The sequence below is a fragment of the Cannabis sativa genome, chromosome 6, assembly GCF_029168945.1.
Source record: "Cannabis sativa cultivar Pink pepper isolate KNU-18-1 chromosome 6, ASM2916894v1, whole genome shotgun sequence".
Taxonomy (NCBI): Eukaryota; Viridiplantae; Streptophyta; class Magnoliopsida; order Rosales; family Cannabaceae; genus Cannabis; species Cannabis sativa.
In genome coordinates this window covers 12898859-12922091 of record NC_083606.1, presented here as the reverse complement: position 1 = coordinate 12922091, position 23233 = coordinate 12898859, and the positions used below count along the sequence as shown (strand labels likewise).

The following is a 23233-nucleotide window of genomic DNA, read 5'->3' as shown; positions in this document are numbered from 1 at the left end:
ACCAACAATGGAGATCGAATGTCTTTTGATTAAAGCTCATCATTTTAAAATATGTATTTTATTTAATCATTTATTCCGTATTATAATAATAAAAAATTACAAATTAAAGTTGGTTTAAATAAAAAATCAACTTTAATTAAATTTCAATTATTATTTAAATTTGAAAAATAAATTCGAAAATAATAGAACAAATTTGAAAATATCTTGTTTAATTTGTTTAAAAGAATCTAAAAAAAATCAACTTAAATATCTTTCAAATTAGATTTAATTAAATATAAAATTAAGTTGTAACCACTTAATTTGAAAATATTCCATTTTAAGTTAATATTTGAAAAAAATATCCACTTAAAAAATATCTAAAGAATCTTAATAACCAATTCCTAAAATTCCTCAACTTAATTTTAAAATTTGAAATTCAAAAAATATTCAGATTTAAGTTGATTAGTTAAAGATAACTAATTTTCAACTTAAATAAGAATATTTAATGAAAAATTTAAATTAAGCTTCAGAAAGAATCTAGTTGGTTATAATTCTATATTTAATTTAATACAAGAAAATACATATAGTTTAGCTCAGAATATAATTCATTAAACTATGTTTTTCTTAAATTAATTTCAAAATAAATGCAATTAATTATGTTGCTAATCAATTTTATTATATGTTAAACTAATTTAATTAACCTAGTACAGTTATCCAAATCAGGCAAATGGACATTCACAATTGGGGTAGTTCATGTGAGGGGGAGCTGGGTTCAGTATGTCGTACCCACTTCTATGCCCCCCAAGTCTCACACAAGGCCCAAAAGAGAGGAATTTAACCTTAAAATAAACAACTGTTATTAATTGAATAGGCTCAAAAACTAAATGGGCCTAAATAAAATCTATCAAAAACTATGATATTTTATTTAGCAACAACAACCTATATGCATCTATAACAAAATTAAACATATAGGCTCACACAGGCACACACTTGGATGGGTCCTATCATGTTGCTAGGTCATACACAGATGAAAGAAGATTGTAAAATTTACCTGTTACAAATTATTTACTTGACCTATTGACAATTGAACCATGGGTTAAAATCAGATCATTGGATCTGTCAACAAGTTAACCATGACAATTTAGATCAAGCAATAATAGGTTTTATAAAACTTACAAACAAGCTAAAACACATACTCCTGCAACAAGATGAATTGGATAGTTGGATGTAGGATTTATTTAATTTTAAATAATTATTTTTTGAAAAAAAAATATATTTAAATAATTAAAAAAAATTCGGTATTTAAATAAAAAAAATTAAAATTAAACCTACAATTTTAAAAAATTAGGTTTCAACTAACCTAAATATCATTTCAAAAATAATTGCTAACCACCTTTTAAATTTTTAAAGTTATTTTATAAATTAAATATAAAATAAAAAAAATATTTTTTTTTTAGATTTTATAATTTAATTTAAATAAAAAATAACAAAATTTAAAAGTTAGCAAAATATCTTACTTCTATTTAAAATTACATGATTATAGTAATCTTATTTTAAATTTAAATAAGGTCAAATAATTTTAAAAAAAAATTAATTTAAAAAATATTTAATATCTGACCTTTAAATTTAAAAAATAAGATAAAATAATCAAATTTAAAAATAAGACATAAAAAATTAAGCAAAAAGATAGATTTTTACTTGTTTTCAAATTCAAATTACACTAATATTTAAAATTAAATTTAAAAAAAATTCAAATTAATTTATTTCTGATATTAGATTTGAAAATTGAAAAGTAAAAATCAAAATACAAAACTACACAAAAAATCATAAGTTAGTTCCATGAAATAGCATGAGAAATCGAAGAAAACGAAAAAATTCGCGAGCTGTACGGACAGTATGCATTGCATACTGTCCATGGGCGTGCATGGGCGTGCACGGGTTTTTCAGACACAAAACGTGTCTATGCGCATGTTGTCCGAGGGAAGCCCCTCATGCGCACGCGTGTGGCAGTTGACACCATCCCGATATTTTTCCGATTTTCAAAAAATCATAATTAATTCAAATAAAATCGAAATTGAGTTCTGTAAAAAAGTAAATTGCTTAATTTTTTCCAAACTATCTAATAAAAATAATTCTACAAACAGATATTCAATTATTTTTCACGAAAATTCACAAACATCAATCAATCATCATACAACACACAAAACAACATGATACTATCCAAATAACAAACAAATCGTTTTAAGTCCAAATTTCTTGCAAGCAAATCAATTACCATGGCTCTGATACCAGTTGTTGGAAATTATTTTACCAGGATATTAGATCTACTCACAAGTATGTTGATTAACACCCTAAATATGAACTTCTAAAAAGATTATAAATTAAACACATATAAAGTATGAGAAACCTTACATTGGGTGCAGCGGAATAAAATGTCTCCTTCCGTTCAGATCTCTAACCCTTGTATCCTTTTTGTCGCAGAGTATTATCAAGATCTGAACCTGGATCTCTTTCTCTCCTTCCTTTAGTGTTGAATCTCCTTCTTGTTGAATGTCTTTCTTCACGATCTTCCTCACTATGATTGAGGTATCACTTGTTGTGTGTGGGCACTACTCTATCACTAAGATGTTCAAAATTTACAAGAGAGAAGAAGAGAGTGAAGGTGGCGGCTAGGTTTAGAGAGAGAAGGCTCAGGTTTTCTCTGAAGGAAACAAGATGTGAAAGTGTTAAGTGTCAATTTCCTGAAGCCTTCACTATCTATTTATAGCATACCACCTAGGGTTAGGTTTGAATTATTTGGTATTAAAATAATGAAAATATCAGATGATAATGCCTATAAAAGTGGCCGGCCATGGCATTATGGATTTGGGCCTCACTTTTTGCAATTTTGTAGTTTTATCATTTCTGCATCTCATTTTCTCAAAAATGCCAATTTTTAAATTCAACCATTTAAATGCCAATTCTAACTATTTAATAACTATAAATAATTATTAAATAATATTGTCATTTATCATATTTATTAATTGAACCATACAAAGTATCTTAATTAACAAATATGCCCTAAAAACTCTTTCTTTACAATTTCGCCCTTACTTAGTGAAAAATTCACAAATAGACATAGTCTAATTTGAGAATTATAATTGATTAATCAAAACCAATTAAATGAGCCTTACAAGTAATATTGTCTCAACTAGTGGGGGGACCATGGGTCTATATAACCGAGCTTCCAATAAGCAGATCAAGAATTTATAATCTAAATTCACTGAGTTATTAATTCTTCGTTGAATCCACGCATAGAACTTAGAATTGCACTCTCAGTATATAGAACGCTCTATATGTTCCACCATATAGATACGTCATTAGTTATCCATTGTTATAATCCTAATTTGATCAATGATCTTCTATATGAATGATCTACACTGTAAAGGGATTAGATTACCGTAACACCCTACAATGTATTTTATCCTTAAAACACTTAACCCCGTATAAATGATATTTCAGCTATGTGAAATGAATACTCCACCATTTATTTTCGTTTGGTCAAGCTCGAAGGAAATCATCCTTTACTTACTATTCGCCAGATAGAAGCTATAGATTCCATATTTATGTTAGCGCTCCCACTCAATTGCACTACCGTGTTCCCAAAATGTACGTATCACCCTGACCCAAAAGTAGGCTTAACTAACAAATCAAAGAACATGAATAACACTCTTGAGATTGAGCCTAATCATATCAGGATTTAGATCATTTGATCTAGGATCAACTAGGCGATATTGACTTGAATAGATATCACGGTAAGTTTAATAAATCTATGTCAAAGTTCAATATCGGTCCCTTCCGGTGCATACTCCATGCACCCAACCTGAGCTTTACTTTAACCAATGCTCTGGAAAGAACATAGCATTATACCAAATGCAAGTAAACTCTGTTGTAGATTATCATATCAGTAAAACCTCGTGTTCTGATAAATGTAGGAATCTTTATTCACATAGTCATGTTTACTTTCCAATGTGTTGACAACACAATAAACAGGATCAAGTATGTGAAAAGGGTTTCAGATGAATTTATAAATCAAATAGACAAGCAATTGATAACATGAACCAAAACATACACAAATGAATGAAAAATACTTCTGTTTCTTTATTGATGTTAAATAAAATGGATTACATTGAAATAGAGTTTTATTTAGGGCATAAAACCCAACAGTCTTGTATGAGATGCCCATGGCTTGCCTCGAGAGAAATCAAGATATTTTTACTTGGTCACATGAGGATATGATCAAGATCAATCCCCAGGTTATCTATCATGCCCTCTATATATATTTAGTTTATTTTTTTGATACATTTTTTTTAAAATACAATGATAAGTTTTTTATTTTTTTTAATTAACACAATGTGCACTAGTAGATATTGATATATTAAATTATATTTTTTTATTTTTTAATTATATATTACCCATTATATTATATACCCTATTTTGAAATTATGAATTTTAATACAGTAGAACCTCTATTCAAGAATAGACTTTGGACCAAGCAAATTATATTCTAATTGAGAGGTTATAACTAAATAGAGTTATACCAGAAAAAAAAAATTAAAATACAAAAAAATATCAATCTAACCATAATAACAATAAATAATTATTAATACTATATTATAATAAAATTATTTTAGAGTAAATATAATGGTAATACATATGTTACAATTTGGAATAAAATTATTAATTTTATGTAAATAAATTTACAAAACATATGTATATATTTTATTAAGATGTAATTATTCTTATATAGAGGTATATTTTGTTAATACGGGACTTAGAAAATGTATAACTAATTACAATTTAGAGGTTATTCTTATTTATAACTGACCCAAATTGGGACTTAATTTTTTTTATAACAAATTAGAGGTTATTCTTGAATAGAGTATTCTTAAATAGAGGTTCTACTGTATTTCTATTATTAATGTAACTATTAATTTAATTTTTAAAAAATAAATTATCATTTTTACTATCACTAACTCAAAAGTAAGAGAAAAAATAGTTGAAAGTATAATTGTAATAATAAATTTTATGAAAAAAATAATATAGTAGTAATAAAAATAAATCAAGTTGTCAAAACTAAGTGAAAAAAAAAAATTCGTAAAATAAAAACAAGTTAAGGAATTGATATTTTGTTACATATTGCAATGAGGTCGATGTCTTATTATTGTTATGTTTTCTTGTAGATGTCTTTATATTATTTTATAGTTATTTTCATGCTGTTATTTAGGTGTTTTATAGTTGGATTTTTATTATTTTACTGAAACATATCATTTTTTTTTGTAAAGTATAATCAAAATATTTAAAAAAAAAACATGACTATAAAAATGTAAAAATAACCAAAAAAAAAAAGTATTTATGTAATTTTTTTAGGGATAGTAGCGGCTAAACTACCTGAACTTTAAATTTTTAAATACTTAACCACAAAAATCAATTTTTTGGAAGCAAAACTACCAAAACTTTCATTCCGTTTTGCTCTGTACCCCTCTGTCTAAAAATCACAGTTAAGTGCCACGGTGGACTGCCCACGTGTACACACTTGTACACGTGGTAAATTTTTAGTAGCTCACGTAATATTAATTTTAAAAAACAATTATAAATATTTTAAAAATTAAAAAATAAAAAAAAATTGGATATTGGCGGCTAAACTACCCGAACTTTAAATTTTTTAACACTTAACCACAAAAAATTGAAAATTATTTTAAAAATATTTTTTCTTACTTTTTTTTTTCTTTTTCTTCTTCGTTTATTCTTTCTTCTTCCTTCTTCTCTCTTTCTTAAACTTTCTGAAACCCTTATCTCTCAGCCCTCCCTCCTAGGCCCTCTCTTTCTCTCTCTCTCTCTCGTCTCACCACCCAAGACCTCGCCGGAGCCAAAGCACCCATGCCCTCGCTGGAGCCATTTGCCCTCTCTTTCTCTCTCTCTCTCGATCTTCTCCTTCCCAGACCATCTCTCTCTCTCTCTCTCTCTCTCTCTCTCTCTCTCTCTCTCTCTCTCTCTCTCTCTCTCTCTCTCTCTCTCTCTCTCTCTCTCTCTCTCTCTCTCTCTCTCTCTCTTCGCGGTGATTTCCGGAGGGAGGTCGGACTAAACGAAAACAAACAGAAGGGGGTCGGAGAAAGATCAAAGTAGAGAGAGAGAAGAGGGCAGATCGAGGTTGGGAATTTTTGGGTCGTGGGGTTCAGTTTTGTGGCCCGTCTGACATGGGGTGGTCAAAGAAGGTCAGCGTTGTGCACCGTGAGAGAGTGTGTGAGAGGGGAGTCGAAGAAGGTTGGGTCGTGGGGTAGGTGACTGGGTGCTAGGGTTTTTTTCAGTTAAGAAGAAGAAGAAAAGAAAAAGGAAAAGTCTTAAAAATGGAATGGGAGTTTAGGTAATTTTGCCTTCAAAAAATCAATTTTTGTGGTTAAGTGTTAAAAAATATAAAGTTCGAGTAATTTAACCACCAATATCCCCAAAAGAAAATATTTTTTAAAATTATTCTTTTTTCTAATTTTTTATTTTTTAAAATATTTATAATTATTTTTTAAAATTAATAATACGTGTGCCACTAAAAATTTGCCACGTGTACAAGTGTTTATACGTAGATAGTCTACTGTAGCACTTAACTGTGATTTTTAGATGAAGGAAATATAGAGTAAAACGGAATGAGAGTTGAGTTAGTTTTGCCCTTAAAAAATCAATTTTTTGTGGTTAAGTGTTGAAAAATTTTAAATTAAGTGGTTTAACCGCCAATATTTTTTTTTATGGGGTGTTAGCTCGCTTGCTTGAGCCACATGACAACATTTTGTCTGGTACATATTATAGAGTTTTATCATTGGACCAACAGACCAACTAACGAACTCCACGTGGCTCACTTACAAAATTTTCACTAAAAACATAGCTATTAAGTATGTAATGTTTTGTGCACTATACTCAAACAAGGACATTATCTCGAATTAGTCTTATTCCATTTTAGACAATCTTTGTGAATGAACATGTATAACTTGTGGCTGTGGGATGAGTCAACATCTACCAGTCCTCTTAAGATCTTTCTTCAACAATCACTCAACACAAATACAGGTACCATGTGTATATTAGACAATCGTTCATAACAAATTTGTGCATGTATTGTTTCTTAATACAAATTTCAACATATGATCCAAACAGTGTTGCTAATCAAGCCAATGAATAATCACACAAATCCATATAGAAATCCAAATCAAAATCCTCACAGACGAAGACAATGAACTAGTTCTTTAATTTTTGCCACAGAAAAATAAATGTTACTATTATATGACAAATTGTGTTATTCGACCAACAAAGTAAAATATAGTAGTGGCCAACTAACAAAGAGTAGTGTTGTATAAAACCGTGGTTTCAAAGATTTGATCAAGTGTTATATCACTTTTATTTGTATGATTTTAAGGCTAAGAAAGAAACAAAAACTAAATATTTGAAATGTGATATGCTTTCAAGTATCATTGTGCGTGTAATTTCAGATGTTCTGAAGATTGAAAGCAATCATTATAATTGGCACCACTCAAAGTCAAGCCAATATATTAACTTTCTTATAAAGATTACACATTTGATAAGTAGTGACTAAATATTACATAACAATTGATCAAACAAGAAAAGCAAATAGCATTACATATATTACATACAACATTATCATGACCCAATTATCCTACCTTTTTTTTTTCAAATAAATAACTTAATTGGAAAGAAAGTAAACAATCACAAACCTTACAAACATCAGAGCTTGTTCTAGCATTCTTTTTTAAAGAAAACAAAACAAGCTTCTAAAGACCAAAGAATGATAATAACCTTGGAACTAATAACAACCTGTACATGCAATATTCTATTAGTGAATTTCCCTGTAAACAATGGAGGAAAGACACAATGAATCAACTTAAATTAAGCTTGTGAATGACGAAGTCAGCATGTAGGGAATGCGTGCTAGAGGCCCGCGTTGCTCGGCGAGTTCATGAATGTCTCTAACAATGTCGAAAACAGCCTCTGGTTGAGCTAGTTTAAGTGCATTCTCAGACATTCTCTTGAGTTCATCAGCTTTGGTACTAAACCATTCAGCTACTAGTCTGGCTGTCTCCTTAGGACTTCTTGTGAAGACACCAGCTCCATTATCAACAACATAAGGCACATTTCCCTTTTCCTGAAATTATTGTCCCCAAATGAAAAAGGGTCAATAAAAGATCTAAAAGTAAATGGATTTAACAAAAAAACAGAAAAACTGAGAAGAAAATGATCACTTACTTGTCCTGGAATGTAGTCATTTAGGATAATGGGAAGCCCCCTAATCAAGGCCTCAGCAATTGTACCAGGTCCAGCCTATGAAAAACAATAATAAAATGATCAGTGAAATGTTCATGACAATATATATCTATATAGAGTGTCTTTCTAAGTAGGTCACCTTTGTTATTATGCAATCACAAGCTCCCATCCATTTCTCCATTTGGTTTTCGAAACCTCTAATCTAAAAAAGGGTGACAAAGAAATATTAGTACTGTTTTCGAGTTTAATCTCAGTTATGGTAAGAAAAAATAAAAAGCTAATTATAGTCAATTACTCACCTTGACTGAAATTTTCCATTCTTCAGATTCAAGTGTGGATAGAAGTGTTTTATTTCGGCCACATATGATAATTAACTGTCCAATTGGTTTGCCAGCTTCTTTGTCATAAAGTGATTCACCAAGAGCCATTGCAGTCTTCTTTACAGGTCCCATTCCTTCACCACCTCCCATTAGCAAAACAGCAGGCAAGTCAGGATCCATTTCGAGTTCTTCTCTCAATTGATCCTGGACCAAAAAGAACAAAACTTTTAGATAAGAACAACCATAACAGAAAGCTAGAGACATAAAAAAGTGAAATTTTAGCCATCCACCTTGGAAAGAACTGCTCTAGCAAAAGATGGCCGGATTGGCAATCCAAAAACTCGAGTTTGAGATTCATCTAGGCCGTCTAATAAAGCCCTTTTAGCAACTTCTTGTGATGGGCAGTAGCACCTGTTCACCCCAGGGTGAAACCTAGATACAATAGCATCAAAATTAGAATGGTTAATTCAAATTTTCTTTAAGCTTGAAATGATTGTAACTTGGTTTTTATCAACACAAACTGACCATGTAGGATGGCAAGAGTTAAGGTCTGTGATAACTGTTACAAAAACCACTTTCTTCTGAAGCCCCTGCCATTTGAGTACCCACAAAGGAATATGCTGCATCAATGGATGCACACTAATGATAATATCTGGTTTGTACTCCATTAGACCAGTCTCCACCTCCCTTCAAACACATAACAAAGCAAATTTAACCAAAACCACAAAATCTTAACCAAATTGTGTAGTGAAATTTACAACCTAACTTGAAGCCAAGAAAAGTGGATGTAATAAGGATGATGTACTTTACTTACTTGGCATAGTAGGCGGCAATGGCAGCAAGATAACAAGAGTGTATCCAACGAGGAGAGGTGCTATGAAACGCAACTTTCCATAGTTGTACATGTTTCACCATGAACTTGTACGATCTTTCCATGTCGTTTAGGGGCCAACCGGTGTACTCTTTCCATACGTCTTTTACAAATATCTATAAAATACAAAAGAATAAAAATCACCATCCGTAAGAGCAAGAAGCTTCTTATTAGTTTGTCTCACAAGTTTTCATTTTCTTTTTCAAGGTGATTGATTAAGAATTCAACAAAAAGGAAAGAGGGGGTGAGAATGTTTTGGAAAACCCATCAAGGAAAATAAAAAATAAATAAATTAAGATATCACAAATGGAATCAAGACGATAAAATTTGGTAGGTAGAAGAGGAAAATATCATAATCCAATCATAAACATTAGAAAACTGAAAACAGAGCAAAAATATAAATAAGAAAAGTTATGGAAGAAAATCTCAAGCAAAGAGAGAATTGAATGAATGAACAAACAGACCCTGTATTCATCTCCAAACTCCATTTTAAAGGCATCTCGAATAGCCTCGGCGGAAGCCCGGTGACCACCGCCGGTGTCGCTCATGAGAATCAACACGTTCTTAGTTCTCTCGGCTCCAATCTGGGCCAGCTCCATCGTAGCACCATCATCATCTTCGTCATAATCAAATTCCATCTCATCATTCCCACATATCCTCTTGTTGTTACCGCTATTATTGCTTCTACTATTACTACTCCTTCCTCCAAGATAATAGGAATACCCACCTCTTCCAACACTCTTAAACACCTTCTCAGCTATCGATTCTCTCGGCGACGGCGCCACAGACATCGCCATGGACGGTCGTCCGTAAAGTCTCCGACCTACCTGAACCCAGAAGCCCAGAAACAAAGAAAAAACTCAAAGTAGCAGCTGAAACAAGCTTTTGAAGTTTTTTGAGAAATCCCAGATGGGTGAATCACCGGCCGGCCCTCCTCCCGGCCGCCGGAAATGGGATTTTCCGGCGTCAGAGAGACAAGAGAGAAAGATTGAAATTTTAATATAGGGTTGTGTGGGACAGAGAGATATATGGCGCTAATGGCTGAAATTCTTTAGCTTGAAGTAGTCTGAGTTGGCAAGAACGTGGAGGGAGGAGAGGGAGAGGCTAAATAAGGTGTTTGGGTGCCTGGAAAATAGAATAGAAAATTATGGAATTATGGCATTTGAATATATATATATGATGAGTTAAGATTTGCGTATAAAAATATATGTGTTGTGTGTATATGTATAAATTTTACATATGCATGGGTTTGAGATCCGCATTTAGTTTGGAATGTTCCGAAGAGATGAAGGAAGATCCGAATCTTTTCTTACAAGGGTGCTTAGGCTTTCAAGACAGTTGGTTTCTTGCTTTATAATATACCAATAATCATTGGTTGGTATAATCAATTTTCTTTTTTTTTTTTTCTATTTTTTTTTTTTTTTTCACTACAAGACTAAGAGCACTCACAATGATTAGCTAAAATAATTAAGAGGTAAAGAATAATAAAAAATGTTGCTCCGTCAAATAAGATATTATAAATAAGAGATTTAATTCATGAAAGGTGCTTAACTACACATAAAAATATTTTATTCATTGAACTATAAATGTTATATTAATTTTTGACTAATTAGGATTTTTTTCTTCGAACTTTGATATGTACTAAATCATACTTTCTGAACTTTTTTGGCCGTTATAAATCTTCTGAACTATTAAAATTGTTAGATTGTTAAAAATTGAATGAAATTAGACAAAAGTCCTTAAATCTAATAATCTCAATAGTTCAGGAAGAATTTTTAACGACCTTAAAAGTTCGACATAATTTAGTATATGAGAAAAATTACTAAATAGCCTTAATTTTTCAAAAAGAAATTAAAATATACGTGTGATATTAGTATTATTTCATTTATTTACTTTTAAAATAAATTTATAATAAATAATTTTTAAATGATATAGAAATATAATATAAATGTGTAAGATAAAATACAAAAACAAAAATTAGTAAAATATTTTTAAAAATAAAGTAAAACAGCCTATATGGGTGCTCTAAAACAACGTCTTAAAGTAATAAGAATTTAGTGATTATATAATAACTAATAAATTTAAGTTTGTGATTGAACAAATCACAATATAACATTTTAAATAATATTAGTACTCTTTAATAATTTTCTTTTTATTTGCTTAAGATACTTTTATCTCCTTTGATTGTTTGTCTATAACATATGATTGTTAGTTATAATTACTTATGTATAGGAGGAAGAATGTTATACTAGTCAATAATCATGTATGATATTTAATGTGCAAATTAATATTAAATATTGGAATTTTATTGGAGCACTAATGTTGCCAATAAAATCTTTATCGAACTGTCCCAATGATGATATATTTAAGTATTAATGGTATTTAGTAGCACTTAAAAGATCACGTTTTATAAATAGTTAGTGATATTTTATAATAATTATTAAATTAAATTATGTCAGACCTAATATTTAATTACACTAATAGTGAAACACCATCTTTAAGTAGTAATAAGTACCACTAGTGCCTTTAACATTTCTAATGTTATATTATTGGTAATTTAATAATATAATATTACATTCATGATATAAATAGTTAGTGATATTTTATAATAATTATTAAATTAAATTATGTCAGACCTAATATTTAATTACACCAATATTGAAACACCATCTTTAAGTAGTAATAAGTACCACTAGTGCCTTTAACATTTCTAATGTTATATTATTGGTAATTTAATAATATAATATTACATTCATGATATAAATCAATTAATATATGGGGAGTTTACATATTTATACTTATTTATGTAAATAATGTCAAATTTTGTTAGAGAAAAAATAATATACCTAAAATACAACAATAATTATTGGATAATACTTAGGTAGAGTCACAAAAATATCTGTACATACATACATTTTTTTCATTATGTATCACTCTATTATTTCATACCAATAATTAATTAATTCCTTTTATGTATATATATATATATTTTTTTTTGAATAATTTCATGATATCAATAACGAAAGTTACTAATTCAATACATGATACACTCTTAATAACTCTAAAAAATATTTAAAAAAAATAAACAAAATAATAATAACTGCAAAACAAGAAAAAAAGTTATCCTAATAAGGAGAAGTATTATAAATATCTTTTTTTTTGGGAGATTTTGGTGTCAGAATTTTCATAAAAAAAAAATAAAAAGATTTGGTGATAGATTTTGTTCGGTAACTTCCATTGATGAAGTTAAAAGTTTTTCTCTTTCATTAGATTATTAGTGATTGGAATTTAGAAGGAACGCAATTTTATAATAAATTCTTTTTGTCAGACACCAATTTCAGCGAGAAGATAGACAATTTCGCTGCAAGCTGTAAAATATATCTATTAATATAATTGTGCATTGTAATTTATCTTTATTTTTTTTTTATTATTAAAAATTTTATTTATAGTTTTTCTTTAGTTGAATTTTGCGAGATAGCTTTTTTTTTTCAATTGTCACATTTACAAGGTTGTTGTGCTATGAATCTTAATTTATAGTACATATTTTGATGAACAAAGAAAATATGCGATATAGAGAAGAAAATATTTCTAATTTTTACTATGCTTACAAAAAAGAAATGTCAACCAAAATATTTATTAGTAACCAATATACTTTTGACACCTATTCTTACATAAAAAAATTAATTAAATTTATTGATACATAAAAGAATTAATTAAATATATTGATATATAAAATGAATTGATTAAATATTAGTATTAAATATAAGAGTGACACATAATGAAAAAAAAAAATATCTGTATGTACAGATATTTTTTGTGATTCTACCCTAAGTGTTTTTCATAAATATTATATATAACTAATTTATTAGTTTATGAAATAAAAAAACATACATTTAACAATTTTCCTTAAATAATATTATTTACTGATACTTTTATTATAATTTCTTTTATTAACTAAATACATGTAATATATATACTTTTTATGAGTAAATATCATTTTAGATTTTTTGTTTTGCAAAAGTTATCAATTAGACTATTTATTTTGTTAAATAATAAAATAGACCATGTATTTTTTAAAATTCTACAAATAGGACCCTAAACTGATTTTCTATCAAAATAAAACTTAATTATAATTAGATCTAGAGTTGTTATGACAAAAATTGGTTACTTTTTCTGTATCTGTTTGTGTTAGAAATTGTCTTAAAGTTAGTTATATTAATAAAATTAAAATTTTTGAAAATTGAGCTCAGGATTTTATTTTTACTATTTTAGAAAATGTAGGGTCCATTTTGTCATTTAACAAAACAGAGTGTCCAATTGATAACTTTTACAAAACACAGGGTCCAAAATAATATTTACCCTACTTTTATTACTCATTATATAATTCAAACATTTAGATAATAATTAGTTTTTTTTTTGACAAAGTGATTAGAATTACTCATGAATTTACGACACCCACGTTCGCCACCGGCACTAGAACCTCCTCGAACCAGGATAGCTCAGCGTCTAACCGCAGAGCATGCTTTGCCAAGCCATGGGCCGCTAAATTCTCAGAGCGAGCCACATGGGACAAAACTGCCCCCGAAAATTTAAACAATAAAGCTATAACATCTTCAAACAACGCTCCTAACTTGTTGAAATACATCTCCCCGTTGTTGATAGCCGTCACCAAAGCTAGCGAATCTGAATAAACTGAAAACAAATCAGAAAACCAAAAAAATTTATTAGAAAATTATCAATTCAATCAAAACACTCAAAACTCAAAAATTAAAAAACTAAATCCCCATATAAAATACTATAATAGCCAAAGGAAACCCTTTAGCTAGTAGCAACTTAACTCTTGTATTTTACTTCATCATCATCTTAGGATTACTATCCCTTACTAAGACCCTAAAACCTAAAAAAATTTTGATATGTAATCTAGTAATAACAAAAAACCCTGCAATGCTCCCATCCATAGGATATCAAAAGTTTACTTTAAAAATTATCGCAATAATAAAATAAGCAACGAATAATGAACTTCAATAATCTTGATTATCAATGATTAGTGTAATTCAATACAATGAAACAAAATAACCTTGCTTATTAAGCATTAATGACCCATTTATTCCATAATCCTTCCCAAAATAGACAAAATCAACCATTTTAATTCATTATTAATGTTCCCATTTCTAAAATATTACAAATTTCTTTATTGTACTTATCCCAAAAAAGCAATTTTTATACATATTTATTGTAACGCCCTAATGCTAAGGCACGCTACAGTGCTTTTTCAATTATTGTGCAATCTTTGCTAATCAAAAAAATTTCTCGAAAAACGTGTCAAATTAAAACTTTTGCTTTAAATATTAAACTTTGTAATATAATATAATATTTACAAATCCCGGGATCCCGATTTCAAACTTTTAAAAATTTACTGTTTAAACTTTACATTTCAAAATACATAACTTCCAGGTCGCACAGCGACTTTCAAAATATAACTCCCAGATGTCCCGAGACCGAACACTCCAGGTCGCGCCGCTTGTTCAACCTTCGCCTTTCCTTTACCTACACATGGAAGCAGAAACTGTGAGTCAACAGACTCAGTAAGAAATGCATATAACATACCATATAATTTCTGACCTGTAAATAGGCGCCCATACACCTATTTACAGAGCTTAACAGATGAGTATGAACGTTCAATACCAGGGTACAACCACCATACCACATACACATCGTACCTCACTGTACGAGTGTTGGTAGGGTTTATCCCGATCACTGAGTAACACTGAGTGATGTACCACACACCTTAGCATTTTCCCATGCTTGTGTTGGTATCACTGTATCGTACTCACAATCACAATAATCACTATACCAATGCACTCTATAACTTGTTCATACAAGTGTTGGTAGTGCTTAACATAATTCAAGCATGCATATATAAACACATATACACACATTCAGATAATCACATCATACATTATACACAGTTCTTACCTGTTTTCCGAATTCAAGTGTGCTGGCCAACCTGAACGGAATTCACGTGCTAGATGGATGCCCTAATCACAATAATTGCAACACAGATGAGTGACTCGCTAAATCACTTTCCGGGACTTAAACTTGAAACTAAAAGTTTCCCTATCGATAAACCTCATGGCAATACACTAAATATCTCAAAATTGGCCAAAACTAGGGTTCTAGAAATTCCCTCATCAGGCGGACCGGTTCTGGGTCACCAACCGGTCGACCGGTTGGTACTGGCCTCCCAGAACCGGAATTTCGGTTCTGCTGTTGGGAACCAAAAATCATCCCCCTTAATTCAAATCAAGCCCAAACCTTACCAAACTCTCCAGTATACCTATACAATGCATACACAATAGAATCCAAGCAGTATTTCACAGAACAAACCAATAAATCCAATTATGCTATTAAAGCTCAAAGCTTGAGTTTCAAAACTCAAGCTTGCTTAGAACTAAAATCAAGCATCAAAAACAGTAGCTAGGGACTCAAATCAACTCAACCTAACCCCAGAATTCGAACCCTAAGCAATTCAAACCTTAACAGCTCCTATTACATCAAAACACCATTTCAACCTAACTTAAAAACTTGAAAACTAAGAAGGGTTCAATGGAGCTTACCTTAGATTGATTATCTCCTATGAAATCCTTGCTGAAATCCAACAATCAACACCAAACTCCCTTGGTTTGTCCCAGCCGAAAGCAAGAAAGAGAGAGAGAGGGTCAAGAACAAAGCAATTTTCTATTTTTCCTTTTTCCTTGATTTTTCTTCAAATGAGACAAAAGGACTAAGTAAATCCTTTGCTGAAATTAGCTTGATTAGGTGTCAAAACCTAAGGCAGCCACCTATCTCTATTTATTAACAAATGACTAAAATGCCCTTAAAGATATAACTTAGGTATTTCTAAAGCTAGGGGTAAAATGGTCAATTCCATAACCCCGCTCAATCCCGATAATTTATTTTCTCTAAATTATTTCCCACTATGAAATAGGGTTCTAAACTTACCCATGTGATCAATCTAGCCATCCATCGCATTTTCCGTTGTCGCCGAGCAAAAATTACAAAATTAACATATTTCACATATAAACTAAATAATACCCCTAGAGTTTAATAAAATCTCCGGAATTGAGAAATTATAACTCTAATATTTATTTCTAAATATTGGGGTCCACATTTAAAATTAATTCACAAATAATAATAAAATAATACAAATTAGTGCTAATTGCCTTTTCTAATCCACATTACTAGAGCGGTCATTACAATTATCCCCCCGTTAATAGGATTTCGTCCCCGAAATCTAACCTGAATAGCTCTGGATGTTGAGTCCGCATATCTGACTCCAATTCCCAGGTGGCTTCTTCCACCTTACTGTTCCTCCAGAGCACCTTAACCAGTGCAATAGTCTTGTTACGTAGAACTTTTTCTTTTCTATCCAAAATCTGAACAGGTTGCTCTTCATAGGATAAGTCTGGTTGTAGTTCAAGGGCTTCATAACTCAAGACATGAGTCGGGTCTGACACGTATTTCCTTAACATAGAGATGTGAAATACGTCATGAACAGCTGATAATGCTGGTGGTAAGGCTAGCCGATACGCTACCTGCCTGACCTTCTCGAGTATCTGAAATGGCCCAATGAACCTAGGGCTTAACTTACCCTTCTTCCCGAAGCGCCTAATACCCTTCATTGGTGACACCCACAGGAAAACATGTTCCCCTGCCTGAAATGTAACATCTCTGGCTTCGGATCAGCATAACTTTTCTGCCTGCTTTGAGAAACAAGCATCCGAGCCTTGATCTTATCAATAGCTTCATTGGTCCTCTGCACTAACTCTGGACCCAGGTACTTCCTTTCTCCTGTCTCGTCCCAATGAATAGGAAAACGACATTTTCTACCATATAACATCTCATAGGGAGCCATCCCTATTGTACTTTGGTAGCTGTTGTTGTAGGAGAATTCAATTAAAGGCAAGTACTTACTCCATGAACCCTCAAAGTCCATGACGCAGGCTCGTAGTAGGTCTTCTAAAATCTGGATAGTTCTTTCCGACTGACCATCAGTCTGAGGGTGAAAGGCTGTACTAAACTTTAACTTGGTACCCATAGCCTTCTGAAGACTCATCCAAAACTTCGATGTGAACTTTGGATCCCTATCTGATACAATAGATTTAGGGGCTCCATGGAGACGCACTATCTCCTTCACATACAATTCAGCATACTGATCCACTGAATAGGTAACTTTCACTGGTAGAAAGTGAGCCGACTTTATGAATCTGTCCACAATGACCCATACAGAATCATACATCCCTGTAGTTCTAGGTAAACCAGTTACAAAGTCCATTGCGATGTCCTCCCACTTCCATTCTGGAAGGACTAAAGGTTGTAATAACCCTGCGGGCCTCTGATGTTCAGCCTTAATCTGCTGGCAGGTTAAACACTTGGACACATAGTCCACCACATCTCTTTTCATCCCATACCACCAGAAGTAGGGTTTCAAATCCTGATACATCTTGGTGGTTCCCGGATGCAACGAATAAGGCGTGGTGTGAGCTTCATCCAGTATTTCTTTCTAAAGCTCATAAACACTAGGAACACAAACTCGAGCTTTATATAACAACATTCCACTGCTCGAGACTGAAAAGCCTCTAGGCCGACCAGCCACTATTTCATCTCGAACTTTAACTAGCTCGGGATCTTCCAATTGTGCCTTTCTGATTCTCTCCAACAGATCAGATTGGAGTGTTAAATTATGTAATTTCCCGACCACGAACTCAAATCCTGCACTAATCATTTCCGAGGCTAGTTGAGGGGCTATCATAACCGTAGTACACACTTGCCCGGGACCCTTTCTGCTTAGAGCATCGGCCACAACATTGGCTTTCCCGGGGTGATACAGTATTTCACAATCGTAGTCTTTAACTAACTCCAACCACCTTCTCTGCCTCATATTCAAATCTTTCTGGGTGAAAAAGTATTTAAGACTCTTATGATCAGTATAAATCTCACACTTTTCACCGTAAAGATAATGTCGCCAAATCTTTAAAGCAAAAACCACAGCAGCGAGCTCTAAATCATGAGTTGGGTAACGCTGCTCATAATCCTTCAGTTGACGAGAGGCATAGGCTATGACTCTGTCAGCTTGCATCAGAACACATCCCAGACCCTGTCTGGATGCATCACAATAAACAACGAATTTCTCTTGATCTGATGGCAAAGCTAACACCGGAGCTGTTATCAAACGTTGCTTCAACTCCTGAAAGCTTGACTCACACTTATCTGACCACACAAATCTCTGATTTTTCTTGGTCAATTCGGTTAGGGGCATAGAAAGTTTAGAAAATCCTTCGACGAAACGTCGATAATACCCTGCTAACCCGAGAAAACTTCGAACTTCCGTCACAGACTTGGGCCTCGGCCAATTCTTCACTGATTCTACCTTGTTTGGATCGACCATAATTCCATTCTTCCCAACAATATGACCCTGAAAGGATACCTCGGACAACCAGAATTCACACTTTTTGAACTTGGCATACAGCTTGTGATCCCTAAGTCGCTGTAACACCATTCGAAGATGATGCTCGTGCTCCTCTTCTGACTGAGAGTATACAAGAATGTCATCGATAAACACTATAACGCAGTTATCGAGGAAATCCTTGAATACCCTATTCATGAGATCCATAAAGGCCGCAGGAGCATTAGTCAATCCGAACGACATTACCAGAAACTCATAGTGCCCATATCTGGTTCTAAAAGCAGTCTTCGGTATGTCCTCCTCCTGAATTCTGAGTTGATGATAACCCGACCGTAAATCAATCTTCGAAAACACTGTCTTTCCCTGAAGCTGATCGAACAAATCATCGATCATGGGCAACGGGTACTTGTTTTTAATCGTCAGCTTGTTTAGTTCCCGATAATCAATACACATTCTGAGGGAACCATCTTTCTTTTTCACAAAAAGAACCGGAGCTCCCCAGGGCGACACACTGGGTCGAATAAACCCAATGTCAAGCATCCCCTGAAGTTGTAACTTAAGCTCCTTGAGTTCTGCTGGAGCCATCCTATATGGAGCTTTAGAAACAGGTTCGACTCCAGGTGCCAAATCAATTACAAAGTCAATCTCTCGGTGTGGCGGCAATCCCGGCAACTCCTCGGGAAACACATCAAGAAAATCTTTCACCACCCGGACTACCTCAGGCCCAAATATTTCAGGTCTGCTGGAGTCAAAAACTACCGCTAGAAATCCTACACAACCATTGCATAGTAAATCCCTAGCCCTCAGCACAGAAATAACCGGGATCCGAGACCCACGAGGCGATCCAACATAAACAAATGGATCTTCACCTTCCGGCTGAAAAGTCACCATTTTACGCCTACAATCTATACTGGCCGAATACTTGGATAGAAAATCCATCCCCAGTATAATATCAAACTCAGTTAATTTCAATTCTATGAGGTCAGTACTCAATTCCCTATCTTCGATCCTAATCGGCATAGACCTAATGCGCCTATTAGAGATAACCAATTCCCCGCTAGGCATTAGGGTTCCAAACCCTCTTTCTAAAATATCACAAGGCCTACCCAAAAGATCAATCACTCTTGTAGCCACATATGAACGTGTAGCTCCCGAGTCAAATAATACTGTAAATAACAAGTTGTTGACGGGAAGGCGACTGTCAATGAAGGACGGCTGCGGCATCGGCTTGGGTAATGGCAAACACACGAGCAGAGCCGGTTTCACCTCGGCTTTCGGCTCCTCTTTCTTTGCACAGGGGCAATCTTTCTTGAAATGCCCCACCATGCCACACGGAAGCATGTCTTCGGTTACATTCTCCGGATGATGTTTCTTGCACCTTGGACACTCGGGATAAGAGTAACCCCGGCGTCCTCCTGCGCCTTCGTTCCCTCGGAACCGCTTGCTTTGCCCCGAGCCACCGGAAGGCTGGAACAACTTTTCTTTTACGCTCGGTGGTGGAGTCACCACCATCCCTACCATAAACGGGAGTAGGAACAGGTGGGGGTTCCACCGACACTCGGAGTCACCGGGGCTCCCGAAGAAATTTCCTTGCACCCTCGGCTCTCGAGGCCTTCTCAACCATCTCTCCATACGTGGTTGCTTCGGTAGTGGTAATAACCGGATCATGCGGATCTTTGCACTCAAACCCGCTAAATATTTTTCTTTCTTGCGAAGTCGGTGGGCACAATTCCTGCCGCCAACTTAGCCAACCGATCAAACTTCGTCGTGTATTCGATAGTCGACATTCCCTCGGTGCGAACTAGATCAGTGAACTCTTTCCGCTTTGCACTGCGGACCGCTTCGTTGTAATACTTGGAGTTAAATAACTCCTTAAATTCTTCCCAGGTCATCAGCGTGACGTCCCGAGTGAAGGTAATCAATACCCACCACACGATAGCCTCTTCACCGAAACTAGAAAGTGGCGCGGGTCACCGGTCATTTCCAACCACTCCCATAAAATTAAGGATGCGTTCAATCAGCGAAAGCCCTTTGCTCGGCCTTCATCACATCGGGGCCTCCCGGAAACACTGGAGGTGCCTGTTTTCGAAATCTTTCGTACAACGGTTCCATACGGTTGCCAACAACAGGTTATTCGCCGGCACCGCAGAACCGCAACCTGAACCACTCGAGGAGGCACGGCGGGAGGACCCTGCTGCCTCAACCTTTGGATCTCTTCATCTTGCTGGCGGATTCTATCTTGCATCTCAGCAAATCTTTGCTCCCAATCAGGAGGAGCTTGAGGTGGATTTACAGGGCGACCACCCTGAGCTCTGCCACGGCCACGGCCGCGACCACGAGGATTTTGAAGATTCCCCTGACCGCCTCCGGTCTCAACCATGCCACCCTGACTTCTTGTATTTCGCGGGGCGTCCATTTAATAGGACTTAGCTGCGAATCCATAAGCCGAGCGGAGTTAGACAGCGATCAAAATTAACACCGCTCTTAATAACTTAAAGGCAACACACTTTCTTTTCTTTTTAAGAAAATATATTTAATTTAAATCTAATATGCTTCCTAACATGCTTTCACATTCATTTAAAATACTAAACAAGTACGGGCTTACTGAACCGTGAACCGAGCTTTCTCTGATGAAGATTGTACATGTCATAGCAAGCTTCGGTAGACAAACCTAGCGGCTCTGATACCAAAATTGTAACGCCCTAATGCTAAGGCACGCTACAGTGCTTTTTCAATTATTGTGCAATCTTTGCTAATCAAAGAAATTTCTCGAAAAACGTGTCAAATTAAAACTTTTGCTTTAAATATTAAACTTTGTAATATAATATAATATTTACAAATCCCGGGATTCCGATTTCAAACTTTTAAAAATTTACTGTTTAAACTTTACATTTCAAAATACATAACTTCCAAGTCGCACAGCGACTTTCAAAATATAACTCCCAGATGTCCCGAGACCGAACACTCCAGGTCGCGCCGCTTGACATGTACAATCTCACCCGAGCTCAGGTTCATTCTTGTTCAGCCTTCGCCTTTCCTTTACCTACACATGGAAGCAGAAACTGTGAGTCAACAGACTCAGTAAGAAATGCATATAACATACCATATAATTTCCGACCTGTAAATAGGCGCCCATACACCTATTTACAGAGCTTAACAGATGAGTATGAACGTTCAATACCAAGGTACAACCACTATACCACATACACATCGTACCTCACTGTACGAGTGTTGGTAGGGTTTATCCCGATCACTGAGTAACACTGAGTGATGTACCACACACCTTAGCATTTTCCCATGCTTGTGTTGGTATCACTGTATCGTACTCACAATCACAATAATCACTATACCAATGCACTCTATAACTTGTTCATACAAGTGTTGGTAGTGCTTAACATAATTCAAGCATGCATATATAAACACATATACACACATTCAGATAATCACATCATACATTATACACAGTTCTTACCTGTTTTCCGAATTCAAGTGTGCTGGCCAACCTGAACGGAATTCACGTGCTAGATGGATGCCCTAATCACAATAATTGCAACACAAATGAGTGACTCGCTAAATCACTTTCCGGGACTTAAACTTGAAACTAAAAGTTTCCCTATCGATAAACCTCATGGCAATACCCTAAATATCTCAAAATTGGCCAAAACTAGGGTTCTGGAAATTCCCCCATCAGGCAGACCGGTTCCCAACCGGCAATCCGGTTCTGGGTCACCAACCGGTCGACCAGGTTGGTGCGGCCTCCCGAGCCGGAATTCGGTTCGCTGCTGGGAACCAAAAATCATCCCCCTTAATTCAAATCAAGCCCAAACCTTACCAAACTCTCCAGTATACCTATACAATGCATACACAATAGAATCCAAGCAGTATTTCACAGAACAAACCAATAAATCCAATTATGCCATTAAAGCTCAAAGCTTGAGTTTTAAAACTCAAGCTTGCTTAGAACTAAAATCAAGCATCAAAAACAGTAGCTAGGGACTCAAATCAACTCAACCTAACCCCAGACTTCGAACCCTAAGCAATTCAAACCTTAACAGCTCCTATTACATCAAAACACCATTTCAACCTAACTTAAAAACTTGAAAACTAAGAAGGGTTCAATGGAGCTTACCTTAGATTGATTATCTACTATGAAATCCTTGCTGAAATCCAACAATCAACACCAAACTCCCTTGGTTTGTCCCAACCGAAAGCAAGAAAGAGAGAGAGAGGGTCAAGAACAAAGCAATTTTCTATTTTTCCTTTTTCCTTGATTTTTCTTCAAATGAGACAAAAGGA

At 34.0% G+C, this 23233-nt stretch overlaps 1 protein-coding gene across 1 annotated transcript; it reads right to left on the bottom strand.

The window, feature by feature from the left end:
• Positions 1-7515: 7515 nt before the first annotated feature.
• LOC115695927 (monogalactosyldiacylglycerol synthase 2, chloroplastic) lies at positions 7516-10871 on the bottom strand. Its single transcript, XM_030623023.2, has 8 exons — positions 9936-10871; positions 9415-9587; positions 9126-9287; positions 8891-9032; positions 8580-8804; positions 8420-8482; positions 8263-8337; positions 7516-8161 (listed from the first exon to the last, which is right to left on the bottom strand). The coding sequence occupies exons 1-8, from the start codon at positions 10266-10268 to the stop codon at positions 7901-7903; spliced, it is 1434 nt and encodes a 477-aa protein (XP_030478883.1). The 5' UTR covers positions 10269-10871; the 3' UTR covers positions 7516-7900.
• Positions 10872-23233: the final 12362 nt, after the last annotated feature.

What these genes read in the sequence shown, in the direction of transcription:
- LOC115695927 (XM_030623023.2), bottom strand. Translation starts at nt 10,268, where the DNA reads ATGGCGATGTCTGTGGCGCCGTCGCCGAGAGAATCGATAGCTGAGAAG. An exon ending in ATTGCCGCCTACTATGCCAA is followed by an intron (nt 9,288 to 9,414) that starts GTAAGTAAAGTA and finishes ATGTGTTTGAAG; the next exon opens with GGAGGTGGAGACTGGTCTAA. An exon ending in AATGGAAAATTTCAGTCAAG is followed by an intron (nt 8,483 to 8,579) that starts GTGAGTAATTGA and finishes ACCCTTTTTTAG; the next exon opens with ATTAGAGGTTTCGAAAACCA.